General features: G+C 35.4%; 1 protein-coding gene across 1 annotated transcript in view; it reads left to right on the forward strand.

Moving 5' to 3' along the window:
- LOC127879740 (dual oxidase 2-like) overlaps positions 1-23,603 on the forward strand; it is a 61,210-nt gene that overhangs the window by 14,433 nt on the left and 23,174 nt on the right. Inside the window, 10 exon segments of the mRNA XM_052426762.1 lie at positions 2,926-3,012; positions 14,789-14,950; positions 15,378-15,568; positions 16,652-16,880; positions 17,916-18,082; positions 18,852-18,933; positions 20,055-20,154; positions 20,989-21,100; positions 22,603-22,705; positions 23,285-23,508. Coding sequence (XP_052282722.1) covers positions 2,926-3,012; positions 14,789-14,950; positions 15,378-15,568; positions 16,652-16,880; positions 17,916-18,082; positions 18,852-18,933; positions 20,055-20,154; positions 20,989-21,100; positions 22,603-22,705; positions 23,285-23,508 — 1,457 coding nt within the window.

Here is a 23,603-nt window from a genome sequence, read left to right on the forward strand (position 1 = left end):
TGTGAACAAAAGAACGTTTCCCAGAAATATCAAATTTAACCCCGCTGTAGAAGCGTTAACGAGGTTACGAAACAGATAATTCTTGTTATATTTTATTGTTTTTTATTCGGTTTTTAGAGATTATGAAGCACTTTTTTGTTGTTTTCTATCGTATCCCTGAAGTTATTGTTGAACTCATGTTCAACGTTTTATAAATTGAGAATATAAACAAGCGTAACCTTATACTATTGCGTTGTATTCTCGAACCTATTAATAGCCTCAAATCATGAATGACCTGTACTACGTCATTAAGACGCAGCAGATAGTGGACATGTTTAATCATTCATAAACAATCTCTTCCGCGACACGTATAATACAAAAATTGTTTATTGATTCATTTCTATATAAGCTCCGTTCAAAAATATTCAATTTAACAAGATATTCCCATAATGTTTACATTTGTGAATGAATATAGTTGAAGAACTCAAACCTCTTGCATAAATTATACAACTCTTTCTCGCGCGGATACGGCATATGCAGCAGATGTGGCGGGTAGTTAGCTTTCCGTAGATAAAAGCGAACTGACTTGAAATTTTCGGCAATGACATATTAAGCTGTTCGCGTAGCGAACAACTATAACTGTATAATGTGTTCAAGTCTTTTTGAATATTTTAAACTTGCTTATTGTATGTTAAAAAGTGAAAAAATCTTACATATCCTTCAAAATTTTACTTTGATACTTGAATGTAATGAACGTTAATATTAAAGCTCATTAAGGAAAATAAAAGTACATTTTCATATAAATATAATATATTTGTGCTAGATATAGCACATGTAGCTTAATGCCTCGATGCGAGTTTTCCATCATTTCAGAAATAAATATACGACATATAATGCTATGTTCTAATTTTTACTTATACCATAAACGCCACAGTAGCCTTCCACAGAAACATTTAATAATAATAAAGGAACTATTAAATCGTTGTAGTTTTTAATTTATTTATTTTTACAAAATACATAGGCGATTCCATCTTTCTTGTTATGAAACCATGGCGCTACGATGCGGAATATTTGTATTGCATGTTGATTCCACCTTATTTTCCTTCCTTACCCATTTTCCAATGTATTAAAGTGCAGTAATATCTGAATTTATAATCACAAAAGCCTTCCCTCCACATTCAACTCCAGAGAGTCTGACGACGAAACATACCTTAACTATTCAACAAGCGTGTACATGTATTTTCATATGAATTTGAATTTGAGTCATCATGACATGGCAAGATCTCAGAGATGAAAAAGACATACAACGTAGAAAACTGGGGCCTGTGGTCGCAAAGGAAATTTGAGATAAAGATTTAAGTGGCTAGATTTTAGCAAAAGTCCTTCGGAATTAAAGCAGCGCCACTACATCCCCAACACCGATACTATGTGAGCTTCGTCATACGAAAATGGGTCTCATGCCACATGCGGTCAGCGGATCTCAAGACCAGCATGCACATTCGCACACCCTGGCCAGTTCCGCTATAAAGTCAGGAAAGGTTTCGTGGCCTCATTAGTAAACTTGTTTGATCCTGATCAGACTGCGAGAATGCTTCTCTGGTCGTGTATGGTATAAGACACATTTTCGCATGACGCGGCTATTTTAATATCAAACGACCCTTTTACATTACGATACTCATTTTGTAGCGGCGTTTACGCTTTAGCAACTTAATATTTAACAACTTAAGTTCAGTAATTTTTTTTTTGGTGTCTACCACATATCTGTAATAAAATTATAAAAAACGTAAATGTGTAAACTACACAATTGTTTAGCAATCAAAATTAGAGACAAGACACAGAGGGTTTCCTTATTCGAATGTCAATCTGTCGAAAGCGTTAAGGGGGATTTTAATCCGCATTTTGTTTTACATAAAACCGTACAGGCTTTAACCGCTTTAAAAAAAAGGAGTGCCGTAAGCCTTTAGGGGCTGATATCGGTTATCAAATGACGTAGTGCCCTAAGACTTTAGACTTAATATAGGTTATCAAATGACGTAGTGCCTTAAGACTTTAGACTTAATATCGGTTATCAAATGACGAAGTGCCTTAAGACTTTTGACTTAATATTCCTCTGATATGTACATGAGATGTCTTAGGTCTGATATGTACATTTGAATATTCATCTGATATGTACATGAGATGGCATAGGTCTGATATGTACATTTGAATATTCATCTGATATGTACATGAGATGTCATAGGTCCTCTAATCGGTCGAACATGTCGGATTACTTTATATCTTGTTTTTATAATTGTTTTCAACACGTATTCAATTTCATAATCGAAAGCTGCGAATATACACGATAGAATGCAAAAACTACGACTGGTTAAACAAGGTCTTAGACCTGTAATGAACTTCGTGTATATTCACCTTATTTAGTGCATGATTGTCACTCCGAAAGTTGTGCGAGTATGTGCTTAAATGTACGAAAATGTTGACAAAATCAAAATAATATAGCAGTCTAATATGCGAGGAGCCATTGTTGAAAGCGCCCATAGTGTAGAGGTAGAGTATTACAAGAGGTCTCCGCTTCCGGTTTCCCAGCAGTAATAGTATTTCATTCAGCGTTTTATTTTTTTCTTGCTATTTTAATTGATTGTTTATTAATTCCAAAAATGAAAGAATTAGGAATAAATATATGAAAGTACAAGTCTAAAAAATTCGAAAAAGTACGTGAAGTCACTTTCTTCAAAATTTGTCCTGTCTTAAAGAGAACATAAAATCGCAATGTCGTTTTTATACAGTTGACATCGAGAAAATGATATTTCAGCCGGTTTAGTCAGTTTCCCTCTATTTATTAAGAATGTATACATGCATTTTTCTTTAGTCTAAGTCTTTTTTTCTCCTGAAGAAAATGATTAACTTGCTATTTTTTAATACGGACTCTTACTAACGTTTCTGTTGCAGGTGCCCGTGGCGGGAACGAGGAGTTTGAACTTCACCCCCAAGATGGCTGGTTCAACAATCTCATACATCCGGACTGGGGAGCGATAGGTGAGTGCGATTATCAGGCTTGTTAACGGATATGCTTTAATTAAAAGCGGTCTGTGAAACTGCAACTCTTTCTACAAGTAATCAGTTATCAGAAAATATTGTCTTCTTAAGTTAAGCACTCAGCGCATACACAAATAGTCAGTTGCTAAAAGTAAGATGAGTTCGATTCATCGAATTAGTGGGTATATTTTATAGTGCTCTCAACTTCCGGTTATTTATTATTTGTTTAATTGTTTACTTTTCGCAAAATGTTTACATAGGTTTTCCTTTTTTTCAAACTGCTTAAACTTATTGTAAAGGTCAACAAATCCTTTTTAATACCAAGATAAGCCTGTGACAATTGTAACTAGCTTATGCAAAAATGACAAGACACGGAGGAAAGTGGGAGAAAATTTGGGTCCCGATTGCCCAAAAAGCAAGGTCACTAGGTCAAATCTAAGAAAAACAGCCCTAAAAGCCACATTTATGAATCACCCCTCATGAAACTTTGTCAGTATGTATTTCTTGTCAATATCCAAGTAATGAACGACTTTGTGTCAAGTAGGGTCAAAACCCACAAAATACAACCTGAAAGACTTAGAGGCCTAGGATACTTATAAATTAATAACAGCATATTATAAAATACAAAAGATCAAACACAAATAAAACAGGAAATATTAAACGCCGTTCAAAATAATAAAGTTGCTAAACCCAAACACCTTATGGGAAGTAATTAAAGGAAATATACGTAACACAAAAATAAGATACACATCATTTAAACAAAAAGAAACTCACAAACTTGAAACAGAAACCATCAAAACCATTAAAACACTTGAGAAACTATTACATGAAACAAACACAAATGATATCTCCGACATTGAAAATGACATAACATCAAACAAACAAATATTAGAAGGAATATATCATACACAACTCAATGGAATAATACTACCAGCGCGTGCACAGCATGTTGAACACAATGAAAAAAATACAAAATACTTCGCAAACATTGAAAAACGTAGAAGTAAACAAAAAACTGTACACAAATTAGTAGTTAATGGCGAAGATATAACAAACAAAACTCAAATACTAGAAGATAGAAGAACAACGTTTATTTTTTGAACCTTCTATACACGAAACATGTTGAAAATAACACCCTCTTTAAAAATACACATCATGCTTTAAATCAAGAGGAAAAATTATTGTGTGACGGATTACCTAATGAATATGAATGTGGACTAGCACTTAAAGAAATGCAAAATAACAAAAGTCCAGGATCTGATGGCATCACAATCGAATTTTACAAACTTTTCTGGAATGCTATTAAAACACATTTAATTAATTCACTTAACTATTCATTTAACAACGAAAACTTAACTACGCTACAAAAACAAGGTATAATATCACTCATTCCCAAACCAGGAAAAAACTTAGAATACTTATCAAACTGGCCCCCGATAAGTTTACTGAACAATGATTATAAAATTGCAACTAAAAGTATATCAAACAGAATTAAAAAAATATTACCATCAATCATTTCAAGATCTCAATCTGGCTTCATTAAAGGACGTTACATTAATGAAAATGTACGTCTGATACAAGAATGCATAAATTATTTCAACCAACCAAACAATTCTGGCCTCATTTTCTTTGCAGACTTCGAAAAGGCTTTCGAATCACTAGACCATTCGTTTATGTTCTCTTGCTTAGAAAATATGAATTTCGATGAAAGTCTAATAAAATGGGTTAAACTATTTTATACCGATATTAACAGCATAATTATTAACAATGGCTTCTTCTCACACAGTTTTAACATCGAAAGAGGAGTAAGACAATGATATCCGCTTTCATCCTCGCTATTTATTTAATTCATCGAGTATCTATCACACTATATCCAATCAAATAAACATATAAAGGGAATATCGCTAGAACCTGACGAAGAAATTAAACATTCCCTATTTTCTGACGATGCAACTTATTTTGTAAATGACAGTAATGACTCATTCGATAATCTTATAGAATCGCTAACCATTTTTAAGAATAGCATCGGGTCTTAAACTAAACAAAAGTAAATGCACTGTGCTACGAGTAGGTAAATTTAAACAAAATAATATTCATCTTAAAAAAGAAATGAAATTTAATTGGACATCAGATGAAGCAACAACGTAAGGAATAACCTTTACAAACAATGAAAATGAAACTATTCTAAAAAACATATTGCCTAAATTACAAAATTTTAAACATTCTTAAAAATCATGGCAGCATCGTAAACTAACACTAATCGGAAAAAACACCGTGTCGAAAACGTTTGCGCTCCCTAAATTAATTTACACACTAACAGTTCTCCCCAACCCACCAAAAAATGATATTATTGAAGATATAAAATCAGAAATATTTAATTTCATATGGGACGGTAAACCTGATAAAATTAAGCGATCTCAATTAATTCAACCAGTAAAACATGGAGGTATCAGACTAACGGACATAGATTCATTCATGAATGCAATCAAATGCAGTTGGGTTAAAAGATATTTAGATAATACCAATACGAGTAAATGGAAATTATTCTACCAGAAAATTCTATAACCATATGGTAACTCCTTACTTTTTGAATGTAATATCGACAATAATATCTTAGATGAAATCTCATTCAACAACAAATTTCTATTGAATGTTCTATCGGCATGGTGTAAAGTTACTCATAATCTAGAAACCAAACTAAACAGTAAACTCATTTTATGGAACAATAAAGATATAACTACTAACAATAAAACGCTTTTCTATAAACCTTGGTTTGAACAAAACATAAAATATGTAAATCAATTGTACGACTACAGAATAAACGACTTCTATTCTTTTGAAAACTACATATACGGAATACCTACAAGTAATTTCCTGATGTACTACACATTGATCAAAAGTATACCCATACATATTAAAGCTGCTCTCAATACAAATAACACACCATGTACTCAAAAAACATTCGTAGAAAACATAACTGCAAAACAAAACAAAACGACCAAAATATTTTACGCACTTCAAATTAAAAACCCTGCCGAAATCTCAAAAGCTCAAACTAAATGGCAAAACCTTTTTGGAGAAAAAGAATTTAATTGGAAACAAATATTTGTCATGCCATATAAATCAACTACTGATAGCACACTGAGAAATTTTCAAAATAAATACATCCAGAGAATTATAGCTACAAATAAATATCTTTTTAAGTGCAACCTATCCAGCACAAATCTATGTGATATGTGTAGTGAACATATTGAAACTATAGAACACCTTTTTTGGGAGTGTAAACATATTCAATCTCTATGGAATCAATTGACAACCTTTCTAGAGAAACAACAATTAAATGTTAAACTATCTCTCTTACACATCAGTTTAGGGGTAAATACCTTCAAAATACAAGAGGTTAATAACGCTGTGAATTACATAATTATATGAATGACATATTTTATATTCAACATGAAATACAGAAAACAAAAACCTACAATGAACTGTTTTATCAATTATTTAAAACTGAAGATTTAAATTGAAAAAGAAATAGCCCAAAACAATGATACACTTCATATATTCAAACAAAAATGGAAACACATTAAACTTTCATAATAAGTCCAGTATGCTTTCTACCCACTTTATGCAACGCATCCTTATTCATAATTATTATGTTGTTTTTCTTTCTTAAAAATCACAAACGACCAAAGAAAACAATACATATTAACCTTTTTTGTTTAATCAAAAGGAAACCATAAGGTCAAAAAATTATATATTAGCATATCTTGTATAACATGTTTGAACATTATTGCTGCTACATGGTATCTCTTTGTTTTATGATCATATACATGTATACATTGTATGTCTTATAAAAAAAAGGGTTAAAATCCTGGTAACCAGATAATATTGAAAAAAGCTCGGAAGCAATATGTTTCAGAAATTCTTAATTCCGCCATACATAAATTGGTCTATTTAACGCATTGTGTATGTAACACATGCAATGTTTCCTCAGGTGAGCGGTATTGGACAATCACGGTCATCTTGTTTGCAGGTTGTGCACAATATTACGCAATAGCGAATAACTTCAACTCCTTAAGTGCACTTATTACTATCTATTACTGAGAACTTCACTTCATGTGTACAATAAACCCCGTCAGACCGAATTGGCGTCCTTATGTCAACACCAACATGTTTTAATTTATTTTTTTAATTTAATGGCGAATTAAAGCAGTAGTGAAAATGCCTGTTTGTTCAAAAGCCGGTTTTTCAAAACAGAAAACGCATATTATTTTATGCCTCAATTGCACAGGAAGAGTATGCATTTTTACCAGCATCATAGTTCTTATGCCATTGTTCACTTCTCATCAAACAAAAAAAAAACACAGACATCTGAGTCATAATTTATCATGACATGAAAAACGTCTTGTTTTGTAAAAGTTCCATTTCTTAGTGGGATGTAATCGTATGCAAAACTAGCGCTATAAGGAAGTCATTTTACAATAAGTTCAAGAAAAGAAAAAAAACAACTCGATCATAAGAAATGATTGAATTGGTGTGTAACAGTGTATCTTCTTATCTTAATGGCACTTATGCTCTATGAAGTACACTCAACCATGTCTCTTCGTAATCGTTAAGCGATAAAATCCACTCATGAGTGCTATACAATGAGACACATATTTTTTGCTATTTCAACTTCAAATGTACATGCATTTTCGTTCTTTCATTTTTATAATCTTATTTAAGTCTCTTTTGACACAATGCATAGATTAACAAACACGCGTTACTTGTTTTTACTGTTAGGTAAAATTCACATCAGATTATTTGCGCTGTGCTTTATATAAAAATCTCATTAAATATCGCTGCAAGACAGTTCAGTTTCAGAATCAAATAAGTTTCCGTCTGTAGTGATAGTTTTTTGATAAAAATGATGTAGTCCATGAAGCCGGCTAACATTAATTTGATTGATAAGGCTTCCATTGGTGCCTTTTTACAGATATGTCAATAATTATCATCTAAAAAGCCAGAAAACGGACATTCAGTATCCTTTTATATAAAAAGTTAATCTTGTACGAACCGAACCGAAAACCCCCATTTACTTCTTCAAGATTATTAATTTTTTGAAAACTATTCACTTGAATGGGCTCTGTAACAGTGATATATCTTGTTTTCTTGAATCTTGATGTTGTCGTTGTTGTTGTTAAAAAATATGCACGTTCTATTGCTTTTAATTGTTAAGTAGTTGCATCGAAAGAACAAAAACGGGAACATGTGACTTGTAGCTTTTTTTGATAAGCAGGCATTGCATTAAACAAGGTAAATAATAAACGTTTTAAGCAGACCTTGAATTGATCAAGTCGTTATAAAGACTGTATTGTCATAAATCAAGACTTAATAAGCAGACATTGCATGAATCAAGGCATCATTGTCATTAATCAAGGTTCAATAAGCATAGATTGCATCAATCAAGGCTTAATTGCAATTAACATTAATAGTTTCATATGTACAGGTGGGGACTCAAGTACATGTAAATTAAATGTGTGTGACTTTACTTTACGGTTGATTTCGGTTACACGTAACACTGATAAATTCTGCATACAAACCCGTGCATGTGTTTATTCATTCCAATCGAAACATTTCATCGGTAAATAGTTGTTCTGTTTACTCTAGATTTTTATTATTACTTCAATCGGCTCTTATTGAATATAACATATCGCAAATAAACCCTTTAAGATTTGTATATAAGACATTAGTGTTTTATGTGCTAATATATGCAGTAAAACTAACTAAAATGTATACTATATAAAATATGTATTCAATCAAAGCGCCGAAGGTACTGAAGTTGTTCGCTATTGCATAACTTAAGACGCAACTCATTTTTTCAAAATTAATCGCAAGTTTGAAATAAACACACGCCATTCAAATGTATAAAGAGTGTGTCATAACGCACGGGTCGACATTTGTGTGCCCTTTTTATCATCCTATTTATTTCATAGAGATAACTAAGACAAAATAACAATGACATGGTCCTTTTTGGACGTTCTGAATGCAAAGAAAGTATGATGAAAATGGTAATGAGACCTGAATATAAAGACAATATTGTTGGAATATCGTATACCTATCTCATTGAGAATATAATTTCTCTGATGAAAATTCCCTGTACAAAACTTTTAAGTTTTGACACCATATACACATTCAAAATATACAATAAGATAATTTATGAAAATAAATAGAAAATAAATCTGCGAGCAATACTATTTACACACGAATTAGGTAGTCATAAAGACAGCTCTGTTGACCCGTACTTTGTTGTTTATGCATTACTTGTTACCTTAGCAGTCCACACGGTGTCAACAGTTCTGACCTAAACATTGGTATAGAGCACTAATGCGCTTTTTCGGCAAAGCTGTTTTACCAAGCTATTCACCTTAAATGACTTTTACATAACGCAAGCAGACACGCATGAATATTTTCAAATATTTCATAGGCTGATTCGAGTTAAAACCTCTGAATTTTGGCTACATCACTGTGTCTGTGCTCAGTGTAAAGGATGTAGCACTGTTCAGTGTAAGGAATTCCGGACTACTCTCTGTATGTTCAAACGACACAAATTGTGGCCCAGTTACAATTACGCGTTAAAATCCATCTCGCAGAATTTCAGGGTCAGTACCCGCTCACTAAATCGTCCGGGGAATATATAATTGACTATCGATAAACACAGTTTTGCTTTTAAGATGAGAAAACAACCAATACCGAAATAGTATAGTGTCACGATAAGAGGAAAATCGTTTAACAAATGTTTGTCGTACTCGGTCAGCACGTCTGAAAATCGTTCCTGAACGCCTGGAAAGGCTGCCCTTATTTAAAATTTTGCTTGCATTCAATTTTGTATTGAAATGCATTGTGCTACAAAGTGCCATTTACAATTCGCAATGAGATTTTAAATGACCCTCGTCATGCGAAAATGGGTCTTATTCCATATGCGCCCATTATATATATATATATATATATATATATATATATATATTGCCCACTCAGCCTGCGCATGTCTCAGTTGGGTCAGGAGATACATAATGATACCATAACACATTGAGTGATTTTATTGCGAACAGCATCGCCTCTGACCAGACTGCGCAACTGCACATGTTGGGTTATAGATACGCTGGCAGAATCGCATAAGACCCGTTTTCGCATAACGGGGTGATGAAAGTGTGATTTAAATGTGTCGAAAGAAAACTGCGTTTAAATCAAATATTAACGTATATATTTTGATAGTGAAGAAATATACTCATAATAAGGCATGTGAGGACACATATGATGTGCACTCCCGTAGTATAATTGTAATTTTCTTACACTAATGTGTGGGTTGACAATGATAACACACATTTCAAGCGGTGAATATGCGACTTACAAGTGAAAAAACAACCCACAATAGTTATACTTTTGTTTTCAATTTATTTATTTTGAAACGTAAATTGCAAACTTTATTTCAATGTCAGCATTTACGCCGATTACCTTTTTAAAATATATTTCTTATTATATGTAGTTGTTTTTTAATATTCGGTTTTAGCGATTATCAAGCATTTTGAGGTTGTTTATAGTAATTGGTGAACTTATGTTCAACGTTTTATAAATTGAGCACTGTGAATATAAACAAGCTTCACCTTCTACTGTTGCGTTGTTAGCACCCGTAAATACAAAAGATCGCCGCTATCTGTTGTGAACAAAAGAACGTTTCCCAGAAATATCAAATTTAACCCCGCTGTAGAAGCGTTAACGAGGTTACGAAACAGATAATTCTTGTTATATTTTATTGTTTTTTATTCGGTTTTTAGAGATTATGAAGCACTTTTTTGTTGTTTTCTATCGTATCCCTGAAGTTATTGTTGAACTCATGTTCAACGTTTTATAAATTGAGAATATAAACAAGCGTAACCTTATACTATTGCGTTGTATTCTCGAACCTATTAATAGCCTCAAATCATGAATGACCTGTACTACGTCATTAAGACGCAGCAGATAGTGGACATGTTTAATCATTCATAAACAATCTCTTCCGCGACACGTATAATACAAAAATTGTTTATTGATTCATTTCTATATAAGCTCCGTTCAAAAATATTCAATTTAACAAGATATTCCCATAATGTTTACATTTGTGAATGAATATAGTTGAAGAACTCAAACCTCTTGCATAAATTATACAACTCTTTCTCGCGCGGATACGGCATATGCAGCAGATGTGGCGGGTAGTTAGCTTTCCGTAGATAAAAGCGAACTGACTTGAAATTTTCGGCAATGACATATTAAGCTGTTCGCGTAGCGAACAACTATAACTGTATAATGTGTTCAAGTCTTTTTGAATATTTTAAACTTGCTTATTGTATGTTAAAAAGTGAAAAAATCTTACATATCCTTCAAAATTTTACTTTGATACTTGAATGTAATGAACGTTAATATTAAAGCTCATTAAGGAAAATAAAAGTACATTTTCATATAAATATAATATATTTGTGCTAGATATAGCACATGTAGCTTAATGCCTCGATGCGAGTTTTCCATCATTTCAGAAATAAATATACGACATATAATGCTATGTTCTAATTTTTACTTATACCATAAACGCCACAGTAGCCTTCCACAGAAACATTTAATAATAATAAAGGAACTATTAAATCGTTGTAGTTTTTAATTTATTTATTTTTACAAAATACATAGGCGATTCCATCTTTCTTGTTATGAAACCATGGCGCTACGATGCGGAATATTTGTATTGCATGTTGATTCCACCTTATTTTCCTTCCTTACCCATTTTCCAATGTATTAAAGTGCAGTAATATCTGAATTTATAATCACAAAAGCCTTCCCTCCACATTCAACTCCAGAGAGTCTGACGACGAAACATACCTTAACTATTCAACAAGCGTGTACATGTATTTTCATATGAATTTGAATTTGAGTCATCATGACATGGCAAGATCTCAGAGATGAAAAAGACATACAACGTAGAAAACTGGGGCCTGTGGTCGCAAAGGAAATTTGAGATAAAGATTTAAGTGGCTAGATTTTAGCAAAAGTCCTTCGGAATTAAAGCAGCGCCACTACATCCCCAACACCGATACTATGTGAGCTTCGTCATACGAAAATGGGTCTCATGCCACATGCGGTCAGCGGATCTCAAGACCAGCATGCACATTCGCACACCCTGGCCAGTTCCGCTATAAAGTCAGGAAAGGTTTCGTGGCCTCATTAGTAAACTTGTTTGATCCTGATCAGACTGCGAGAATGCTTCTCTGGTCGTGTATGGTATAAGACACATTTTCGCATGACGCGGCTATTTTAATATCAAACGACCCTTTTACATTACGATACTCATTTTGTAGCGGCGTTTACGCTTTAGCAACTTAATATTTAACAACTTAAGTTCAGTAATTTTTTTTTTGGTGTCTACCACATATCTGTAATAAAATTATAAAAAACGTAAATGTGTAAACTACACAATTGTTTAGCAATCAAAATTAGAGACAAGACACAGAGGGTTTCCTTATTCGAATGTCAATCTGTCGAAAGCGTTAAGGGGGATTTTAATCCGCATTTTGTTTTACATAAAACCGTACAGGCTTTAACCGCTTTAAAAAAAAGGAGTGCCGTAAGCCTTTAGGGGCTGATATCGGTTATCAAATGACGTAGTGCCCTAAGACTTTAGACTTAATATAGGTTATCAAATGACGTAGTGCCTTAAGACTTTAGACTTAATATCGGTTATCAAATGACGAAGTGCCTTAAGACTTTTGACTTAATATCGGTTATCAAATGACGAAGTGCCTTAAGACTTTAGACTTAATATTGGTTATCAAATGACGTGGTGCCTTAAAACTTTAGACTTAATATCGGTTATCAAAAAACGAAGTGCCTTAAGCCTTAAGGGGCTAATATATCGTTTATCAAAAGACGTAGTGCCGTACGCCTTTAGGGGCTGATAACGGTTATCAAAAGACTTAGTGCCTTAAGCCTTTAGGGACTGATATCGGCAATCAAAAGTCGTAGTGCCGTAGGACTTTAGGGGCTAATATTTGATATCAAGTAACTTTCTACCGTAAAACTTAAGTTTGTCATCGGTTATCAAAGGACTTAGTGCCGAACAACTTTGGGGATGTATTTCTGTTAGCGAAGGACATTACACCGTAAGACTGGGGGCGTAGATCGGTTATGAAAAGGCTGGTGGCGTAAGAATGAGTGCGTATTTCTGTTATCGAAGGATGTTGTGGCGTCATACTTATGGCGTAGATCGGTTATCGAAGGACGTATAGCGTAAGATTAAGGGCGTAGATCGATTATCGAAGGACGTAATAGCGTAAGACTGAGGGCGTAGATCGATTATCGAAGGACGAAGTGGCGTAAGATTGAGGGCGTAGATCGGTTATCGAAGGACTTAGTGGCGTAAGACTGAGGGCGTAGATCGGTTATCAAAGGACTTAGTGGCGTAAGACTGAGGGCGTAGATTGGTTATCGAAGGACTTAAGGGAGTAAGAATGAGGGCGTAGATCGGTTATCAAAGGACTTAGTGGCGTAAGACTGAGGGCGTAGATCGGTTATCAAAGGACTTAGTGGCGTAAGACTGAGGGCGTATATCGGTTATCGAAGGATGTTGTGGCGTTAGACTTATGGTGTAGATCGGTTATCGAAGGACGTAGTGGCGTAAGACTGAGGGCGTATATCGATTATCGAAGGACGTAATAGCATAAGGCTGAGGGCGTAGATTGGTTATCGAAGGACGTAGTGGCGTAAGACTGAGGGCGTATATCGATTATCGAAGGACGTAATAGCGTAAGACTGAGGGCGTAGATCGGTTATCGAAGGACGTAGTGGCGTTACACTAAGGGCGTATATCGGTTATCGAAGGACGTAGTGGCGTTAGACTGAGGGCGTAGAGCGGTTATCGAAGGACGTTGTGGCGTCAGATTGAGCGCGTAGATCGGTTATCGAAAGACGTTATGGTGTAAGACTGATGGCGTATATCGGTTATCGAAGGACGTAGTGGCGTAAGACTGAGGGCGTAGATCGGTTATCGAAGGACTTAGTGGAGTAAAAATGAGGGCGTAGATCGGTTATCGAAGGACGTAGTAACGTAAGACTGAGGGCGTAGATCGGTTATCGAAGGACGTAGTGGCGTTAGACCAAGGGCTTATAATTCTTATTGAAGGACGTAGTTCATTACAACCTGTATCTGATATCAAAGGACATGCTCCATTTAAACTTTATTGTCTCACATCGGTTATCTAATTATGTAGTGCCGTAAGACTATAGGTCCGTAAATGATATCGCTTATCCAGGACGTATTTGCATGTGTATATCTCTTATTAAATAACATGAATCCCTACAACTCAAAGGCATGTATTGGTTATCAAAGGGCATTTTTTCAGTGCAACTGAATTGTTACGTCAAAAACATATCATATCGAAAACCTTAAGTGGCTTATATCGTTGATTAAAAGACATGATGTAATTACACAATAAATGTTGTTGAAAGAATTAACTTGTTTATATCGTGCAGCAAACGATCTTATGACGTATACTTTAGACGATAACACTTTTTAGCAAACGTCAAGCAACCGAAAGACGTCAACAGCTTAGAAATTAAAAAATGTTATTGTGTCATTGAGCACCTGGTGATAATGGCATACACATGACAAGTGGATTTAGTTATAATGAGTTGCACATTGCAGATACCTAAAACTTCAGAATATGTAACCTTTCCAATTCATCGTTCGATATATCGGCTTTTACACATTTTCCAGATGGGCAACTTCTGCGGAAGAGTCCGGTGGCGTACAGTGACGGGGTGTACATGCCCTCGGGCCAGGACCGGCCTAACCCATTCGAGATCAGCAGAGCGGGTCACAAGGGTCCCCCGGGACTCGGTTCCCTTCGAAACAGGACGGCATTCCTCGTCTTCTTTGGTGAGTTCAAGGTTTAACAAATATATATATATAATTTTATATAGAGTCACCAGTTTTTCACTGCTGAGTATTTTATATTTGAAGTATTGAAAACGCGTGTATATATGTTCACATAATAAAGGGTAACTTAAACACCCACAAATGTGCCTATTGTTGTTAACTAGGTAATAAATTACATAGAAGCGCGTGCGAACGGAACATTCTAATTACAAAGTCTAGAATACCATCCGCGTTTCACAAATATGTATCAGTTTTATGAGAAATGATTTTTATATCAAAACATTTTACATTTCTAGTGTCACAATTAAATTGTTAAATCGCAACGGTTGCAATTTCAGTTTTGTTCAAAGCAATGCTAATTTGTATGTATGCATGTTTAAAAAAAAATCAACATTTAATATTTTCTATTTTCAACCCTGTTCTACAGGTCAACAAGTGGTGGAGGAAATACTGGACGCCCAGACGCCCGGATGTCCCCGAGAGTTCTTCAACATACCCGTGAAGAGCTCGGTAACTCCGCAGTTCGACCCTGAAAACAAGGGCAACGTCGAGATGCCTGTTTTTCGCTCTCGATATGATCAGCGCACGGGACTCTCGCCCAATAACCCCCGGCAACAGGTGATTGAAGTCTAGTTTTAAATAGTCGGTAAATTAAGAAATATACTGGCATCATGAAACTATTTCTTTATTGTGAATGTTATGTTAAGCTTAGAGATTGAGGAATTAAATCGTAACGCTCGTGTAAGTTGAAGACTTCAGTGGAGCTTATTGTTATCAGCACAGCCTTCTTTGGAAAGAAGCCAACAATTTGATGCTAATGTATCCCAGTAGCCCAGTGTGATTCACATCACCAAGGAAACCGTATTAAGGCTTGACATTTTACACGCAAAAGTTAAAATTCATGTGCTTCTTTTCTTTTTACGCTGTCACCGTTGTGATTGATAATGCCATAGATTTTCATAAGGTTCTGTATACTGTATCTAGGATATATATTGCATAGTGAAGTCCCTTAAAAAATTTATGTACATGTTTTACCAAGACAGTTTATTTTCATGCTCTTGCGGTGGAATGTCTGACATTCTTTTTTTCAGGGGTGGATAGTTTGAATAACTTATGTTAAATCAACCAGACATACACCCCATACAATATTTTCACTTATCAAATAATCACGACGTAAGCAGCGGATCACCATTAATTGTATAAAGCAGATACCCGACAGACCGTTATATCAATAAAGATGTCCACATATATATGAGCCGGGCTCTGTGAAAAGGGGGTTTAATGCATGTGCGTAATAAATGGGCTATGCTCTGTGAAAATGAGGTTTAATGCATTTGCAGTCCACACAGGCTAATCGGGGAAACACTTTCAACCTTAACTGGATATTTGCGATGAAGAGATTTTCTTTAAAAGGAAATTATAATAATATCGGATATCTTCGTCCCTTATTAGCCTGTGCAAAGGCTAATCTGGGACGAAACTATACGCACATGCATTAAACCCCCTTTTTCACATAGCACGGCCAATTTATAGTATATTTTACATCTGTTTATGGCAAGACACGCCAATGATTTGATAAAGACGCATTAAATGTACTAACTAACATGCAATTGAGTTAAATAATCATCTGTTTAAAACTTGCACAAAATGTATATGCCAAAAGTGTTTCAACTCTCAAATGACGTAGTATTGATAAAACAGTTGAACGAAATCACGCCATACATCGACGGCACGCTCATGTACGGTCCCGGCAAAGCTTGGACAGACGCCATCCGGGAACTTAGCGAGACACATAAGGGACGTTTGAAGGCTCTCGATCCCTCAGTTCCGGTGAAGGACAGTTTTCCGGCGCTTAATGATCTTCGTCTTCCGTTCGCAAATCCGCCTCCACCTCGAGAGCACAACTTGAAGCCCGTAAAACGCTTTTGGAGTGAGTATAATATTGCGTGTAATTAATAGGAATTCAACATTCCATCTACAACATGTTCAAAATCTTTTATTAACTATTAATTACTCATCATTCGTTATATATTTTAGATAGGGGGTAGCTTGTATTATTCATGTTACAATTGCAATGAATACGTTATACCCCCCCCCCCCCCTCAAGGAAGCACCACTTTTTCTTACTAAAAAGTCACGAGGTAAAGAACAAATCACCAATCAGGATGTAATTCTATGAACTGAGATATTTCCTCCATATTTGATAATGAATTTGTTAGGGAAATACGTTGGTTGTTTGCCGGTATTTGTCAATTATTTGACATTGGCATGATGTGTCCAGTGATAAATATCCAAACCAAGTATTTACCACCTATAGGCGAGACATTATCCGAAGATAAATTGAATCAGTGGGTTCTTTTGAAAGCATACCGGCATCTGAGTGTACAGATATTGAAACAGTTTGAATGAAGCGATCTTGTAAAAATGAGTTCGATAAAAAAACGTAGCTTTTGTCCTAAGAAGGAAGACATGATATGGTATAATTTTATCTGAAACGCTTGTCTGCTTTATCCAATATCTACGTGAACAGTCATAACTATGTAAATAGCCACATTGTTTCGCAATCATGTCAAAAAAGATAACTGCCAGGGGCAGTTCAGATCAATTTGACACGGTTAACATCGGTCATTTTATTAGACACTTGTTTTAATGAATATATAAAGTGAACGTTTTATTAAAAGGAAGTCAATTTCTTAAAAAAAATGATAATTACGAAAAAGCACTTTAGAAATAAACCTTATATTTTTGTTTATCGTTTTTAATAAGGCATTTATTGTATATGCAAGTCATCATCATTAACAATGTTATGTTTGCACACGCATTTTCTTTCCTATTTACGAAAGATATTTGATAACTCAGTGTCCGAAACGGAATATCAACTATTTTCTCCACAGTAATTTTTCTCCAACAACTTATACGTTACACTATCCCTTTTGATATTATTTTAACTTAATTTTATAACCAGTGATTGGCAACCCTCGTGGAAATGAAAACCCGTTCCTCTTGGCGTTCGGCATACTTTGGTTCCGTTACCATAACCACGTTGCAGACGAGATCTCCAAACAATATCCGGCACTCAACGACGAACAGGTTTTCAATTTGGCGCGGAAAAAGGTTATTGCGACACATCAGGTACTTTCAATACTAGGTCCACTATTTCTAATAATAGGAATAAAATAATAATAAAAATACAATAGCAGTCAAAGGTGTACCACTACTTCTTCTGCAACTGCTTCGATTACCACTTAAACCGCGCCCGCCGCCAACACCGCTCCCTCCATCCACAACCACCACCACCGCCACCACCACCATCACCACAAATACAATAACAAATACAACTTCACTGATCCTTATTCTTCTATATTTGATCAAGTTATTACTGCTGCTGCTGTTGCTGCTGTTGTTGCTGCTGAAAATTCTTGTTACACTATTCACATATCATTTAGATGCCCCAGGTTTTATTGTTATTGATTTATATACATCTTATACACACCCTTGATTAAAAAGTCCCGTAACCCGACATGTGCGGATGTAAAATTTACCAAATTAGTTACCTTTTCTTATCGGATGTACGTTCGCAAAAAAATACAAACTCTTTCAAACACAAATACTGACTTACGGCACAGTTAATTCAAAAACAATGTAAGTGTTCAATATCAGTTGATACGTGCACAATTGGTGTAAAAACTTGAATCATCATTGAAAAATGTCGGTTTTTGTTCGACAGTGCGGCACAGAGCATATACAATAACTTAATAATATTTCTTTAGTTTTTACGATTATCGAATCTGTACATGTTAGTATTATCATTAAAGCTATTATACTATTGAGGAACCACTGACTGGTTACCGCTGTGTGCTACGTTGTTGCCACATACCCGTGTGCCTATTGTACATTCTAGAATATCGTGCTGTATGAATGGTTACCGATGTGGCTACAAGTCAACTCGACCATTGTGTCGTCCCAGGTCGTCCCGCCATACAGTAAGTTTAAATGATGTTTTAGGTATTGTGGAATCCCTACAAAATGAATGACAAATATTAGAACAGATTGATTTAATATGGACAGCGAGATGGTTCTGACACAACAACGCTCGAAGCTTATGTGTGGCATATTTTATTTCATATGATTTTCATTGCGTGAAATCTATCTTCTTAGGGTCTAGGTATACACGTGTTTGAGATCGACAGTTACATGTATCTTCTATAATGTTTTGTGTGAATGGTTCATTGATGGCTCAGACTCTATTGTTGCTGCAAAAAGGTGTATTATTAGAGTATTTTCGTTTTGAATATATACAAGCCGCTGCCTATTGTAAATTAACAAACCAATTTTAAATCGATTTGAATTTATAATCATACATTACATGTCTACTATTGCATCTATAAATATGAAATACTTTTTTCCTGCAACAAGTGAACGCCTCACGACATGCTGAAGATTGCTTTTGTTCATGCGATGTTAATATGTACAGACGTAAAAAAAGTTTGACATATATTTGAGCAGCGCCATGCGAACCGCGTCTTGTCATATGCGGCTATCGTTACTCCAGAGCAGCATTTCCTGAGCGGTTTGGTCAGGAGCTGCCCTGCCCCACGAATGAGATCAAGAAATTATGCTTTATTTCATTACGGAAAGGGTAGTCCCTGACCAGATTGCGTAATGCGCAGGCTGGTCTGGAACTTCTACGGTCGCATTTTCCATAAGGACCCATTTCGCATGACGCGGCTCATTTCGCACTATGCAATATACGTCTTGTTTATTCCAACTGAAATTAAACCTCTCATAGCGTAAACTTACTGAAGGCGACAGAAAACAACAAAAGGTGAAGGTATATCACGATTTAAATGGAAATAACACATGTCTTTGAATATATTTTGATTTCACACAAAGCTTTGGTATAAATAATACGTCTTTATACAATCTGTAAATGAATACTTAAATGTAGTGTAAGTGTCGTGTTATTCTGAACTTGAGAAAAAAATTCTAAATGGATTGTAACGAAAAATTTGCCACACGCTTCCAATGCTCAACGATTCATCAATGACATAACCATGTGATACGAATCACTTAAAACAAAATGTAATCTAGTACGCTTTTGCAGGTGGGTATAATCCGAACATACATCCGGGCATCGCGCAGGAGTTTCAGTCTGCGGCATTCAGATTTGGACATACCCTTGTGACCCCCGGGACCTGGATTAGGTACGTGTCCCCCGACGTCACTCACGTGTAAATGACGTCATTTACATTAGAATGTAACTTAAGTTAAAATTACAAGGATTATATCACGTTTCGAATATTGACGTCAGACACGTTTCAGATTCGTCATTTACGTGATGGATATGAAAATCACGAACTTAGGATGTAACACAGTTTACCGTTTGGAACGCTCGTTACATTGACGTCATATACGTTACATTGGTATTATGCTTTACATTTAATGAAAAACCATTGTGCAACATGACCATAGTGAAAGATACGTAATCATCCCGGTTAAAGTCCTTGAATAAAAACAAGGATCAGCTGTCAAAGCTTGAGATCGTATAGCTTGAAACGGGCTGATTCACACATTTTGTCTAAACAAAATATCACAAGATGCATTCACTTGATAAATTAAAAGGAATCAGATATCATACATTAATGAACATAATTGTAACTTGAAGAAGATCAAAAACATGTTGGCCCTATCTTGTCTCTACCAGGATCGCCTGGATATACATCCTACTACTATTTCCTTTCGCCAAGCCTGACAGCTGTATACGCTATGAGCATGTACGCCATGCACTTATTGAAACACATGTTAACGTAAACCACAGAATCACTCCAAATCATTTCGTGTTTGTAACGCTTTACAATTTTATTTATTTCAAACGATGTTTTTTTCACTGACGCACACGGATTTAATTGCATGTCTATATTAGTAATGTTTTTTGTTCTTTTGTGAACACGTTTGTTAGGGGACAATGACAACACAGGGAAATTCGGCATGTAGCCAATATGTGAAGACTTTTCTTTAAATTGCGATGGCATTTTCAGGAAAGCGAATGACCCTACATGTACGTTTGAGAAGTTGAACATTGAGATGGGTGGAGGATCCTCTGGTCAGGCGCATGCGCTGAGGCTCTGTAACGCCTTCTGGAACCCACAGGTATGCCCCCTTTTTACTTCATGCAGTTGATTTATTTTGCAATGTTGCACGACACATCACAATGATGTTCAAAATGTAATGAAAACATCAAAATTATGATTTTTTTGTATTTAGGAATATTATTTTCAAAATAGTATGCATTTCTTTTAAGCCACTGTAAACTGGTTAATGACTTTTAGGTTTAGGTAGGTATGCATTTCACGTTTAATCACACCAAATCTCATAAATCTGATACAATAACATGAACTTGTACGACGACAGTACTAAAATTCAAACCAATCACTTGAATGTTGAGTTACCTATGAATAGTACGAATCTCTTTCCGTTCTGTGGCATATTTTATAAATAAAAATACCGCATGTTTCCCGTGAAAAATACAAAAGGGCGAATTTCAATAAAACGTGTTAAACAGAATGCAAGTATTCGTCTACAATTGTCAATATGGATCGCAAGCTGGTCTTATTGATACCACGTTTTAACCAAGGTCTTGATACAATTGTATTAATTTCATTAATATGCACACACAAAAAAAACAATAAAAAAAATAAGTTAAATAATATCAAATAAATGAAACACTTAATATTAGAGCACATTTAAAGAACAGGATTTTAATATTTGTTGCAATGGACAGAGACATGAAAAGACTAAAACTACGAAAATTCAAGAAAAGAAAAGAAAAGCACAGGGATTCACACAACCACACACACACACACCACACACAACACACACACACACACACACACACACACACACACACACACACACACACACACACACACACACACACACACACACACACACACACACACACACACACACACACACACACACACACACACACACACAACACACACACACACACACACACACACACACACACACACACACACACACACACACACACACACACACACACACACACACACACACACACACACACACACACACACACACACACACACACACACACACACACACACACACACACACACACACACACACACACACACACACACACACACACACACACACACACACACACACACACACACACACACACACACACACATATATATATATATATATATATATATATATATATATATATATATATATACAGCCTTTTTATCATAACGTTTACGTATCCGCTGTAAAGTTGTGTTATTGAACATACTTTTGAAAGTTTTCTTTCGAAACTCCTTCATCAAGTCTGCCTCGGCTTTAAACACATTATGAAAACAAACGTCTAGGACGACACCGTATCAATATCAATTTCATCTAAATATTATTAAGAGACTGATGTGTTATTTATATATGTAACTTTCGCGCAGGAATTATTGGACTCATATCCTCAATAGACAACGCGCGAGATGTGTGCCTAATTTTGTATAATTAGCACACTCTTCTCGTGCAAATGAATTTCTTGCCTCTTCCAAGTCGTCACAAAAGAATGACCACAAAGTGAACTTGTTATTTGAAACGACTTTTTTTCGAACGTGCAGGAATTTCTAGACGGTAAAAAGGCGTCAATAGACAACCTGCTGTCCGGACTCGCCGTAACGCTGGCTGAGCGAGAGGACCACATTGTAGTGCCTGACCTCCGAGGTAATGTCTCACCGTTTCCAGTAATAGATTAATAGACTATGACTTCCTTTTAGGCTTTATTTATTTCAACGTTACAACTTAAACCATTGAAATAAAATTTACCAAAAATATTTGTTGATCCTGAAACAAACTGCAACAAATTTAAATATATATATATTTGTTTATTGTAATTTTATCTCTGTCTGGATAAATTTGACCCGCTCCATGCGAAAATGTCTACAGACCAGCCCGCATAATCTACCCTGTCGATATACTGTTACAAAAGAATAAGTATAGGTTTCGTGGTCTAATAAGCAGACATGGAAGCTCCTGACCAGACTGCAAGAATGCGCAGACCGGTCTGGATCTTCACTTGCCGCTTATGCCATTAGACCCATTTGTGGATGACGCGGCTCTTTGATTGAGTATTAGTATTCACCTTTCAAAGGAGAAGACATAACATAAAACATGGTTAAACATAAAACATTGTTAAACATAAAACAAAACAGTAATTTACTTGAACGTTATAAAGCGTTAGTGTAAGGTAACGTTGCATAACTCAGAATTTTAACGTACAAGAGTGGTCTCCCTCTTTAACAGAGCACCTATTTGGTCCACTGGAGTTTTCGAGGCGTGACCTTATAGCTATAAATATCCAGCGGGCACGTGACCATGGACTTCCGGATTACAACAGTGTGCGCGAGGCGTACGGATTGGAACGGAGGGAGTCATGGGAAGATATAAACACGTACAATATCTCGGAAAAAGATCCACAATACAACGACACGGAAAATATGTATCCGAATGGCATGTACATGAGCGGTGTACGTATAAGATCACCTGTATTTATGTAATTACTGTACGTACGGAAAGATTTAGTGCGAAAATAAGTTTGCTATGCTCTGCGTCCTTTTTCCAT

This window comes from Dreissena polymorpha, chromosome 4 (genome assembly GCF_020536995.1).
Source record: "Dreissena polymorpha isolate Duluth1 chromosome 4, UMN_Dpol_1.0, whole genome shotgun sequence".
Classification (NCBI taxonomy): Eukaryota; Metazoa; Mollusca; class Bivalvia; order Myida; family Dreissenidae; genus Dreissena; species Dreissena polymorpha.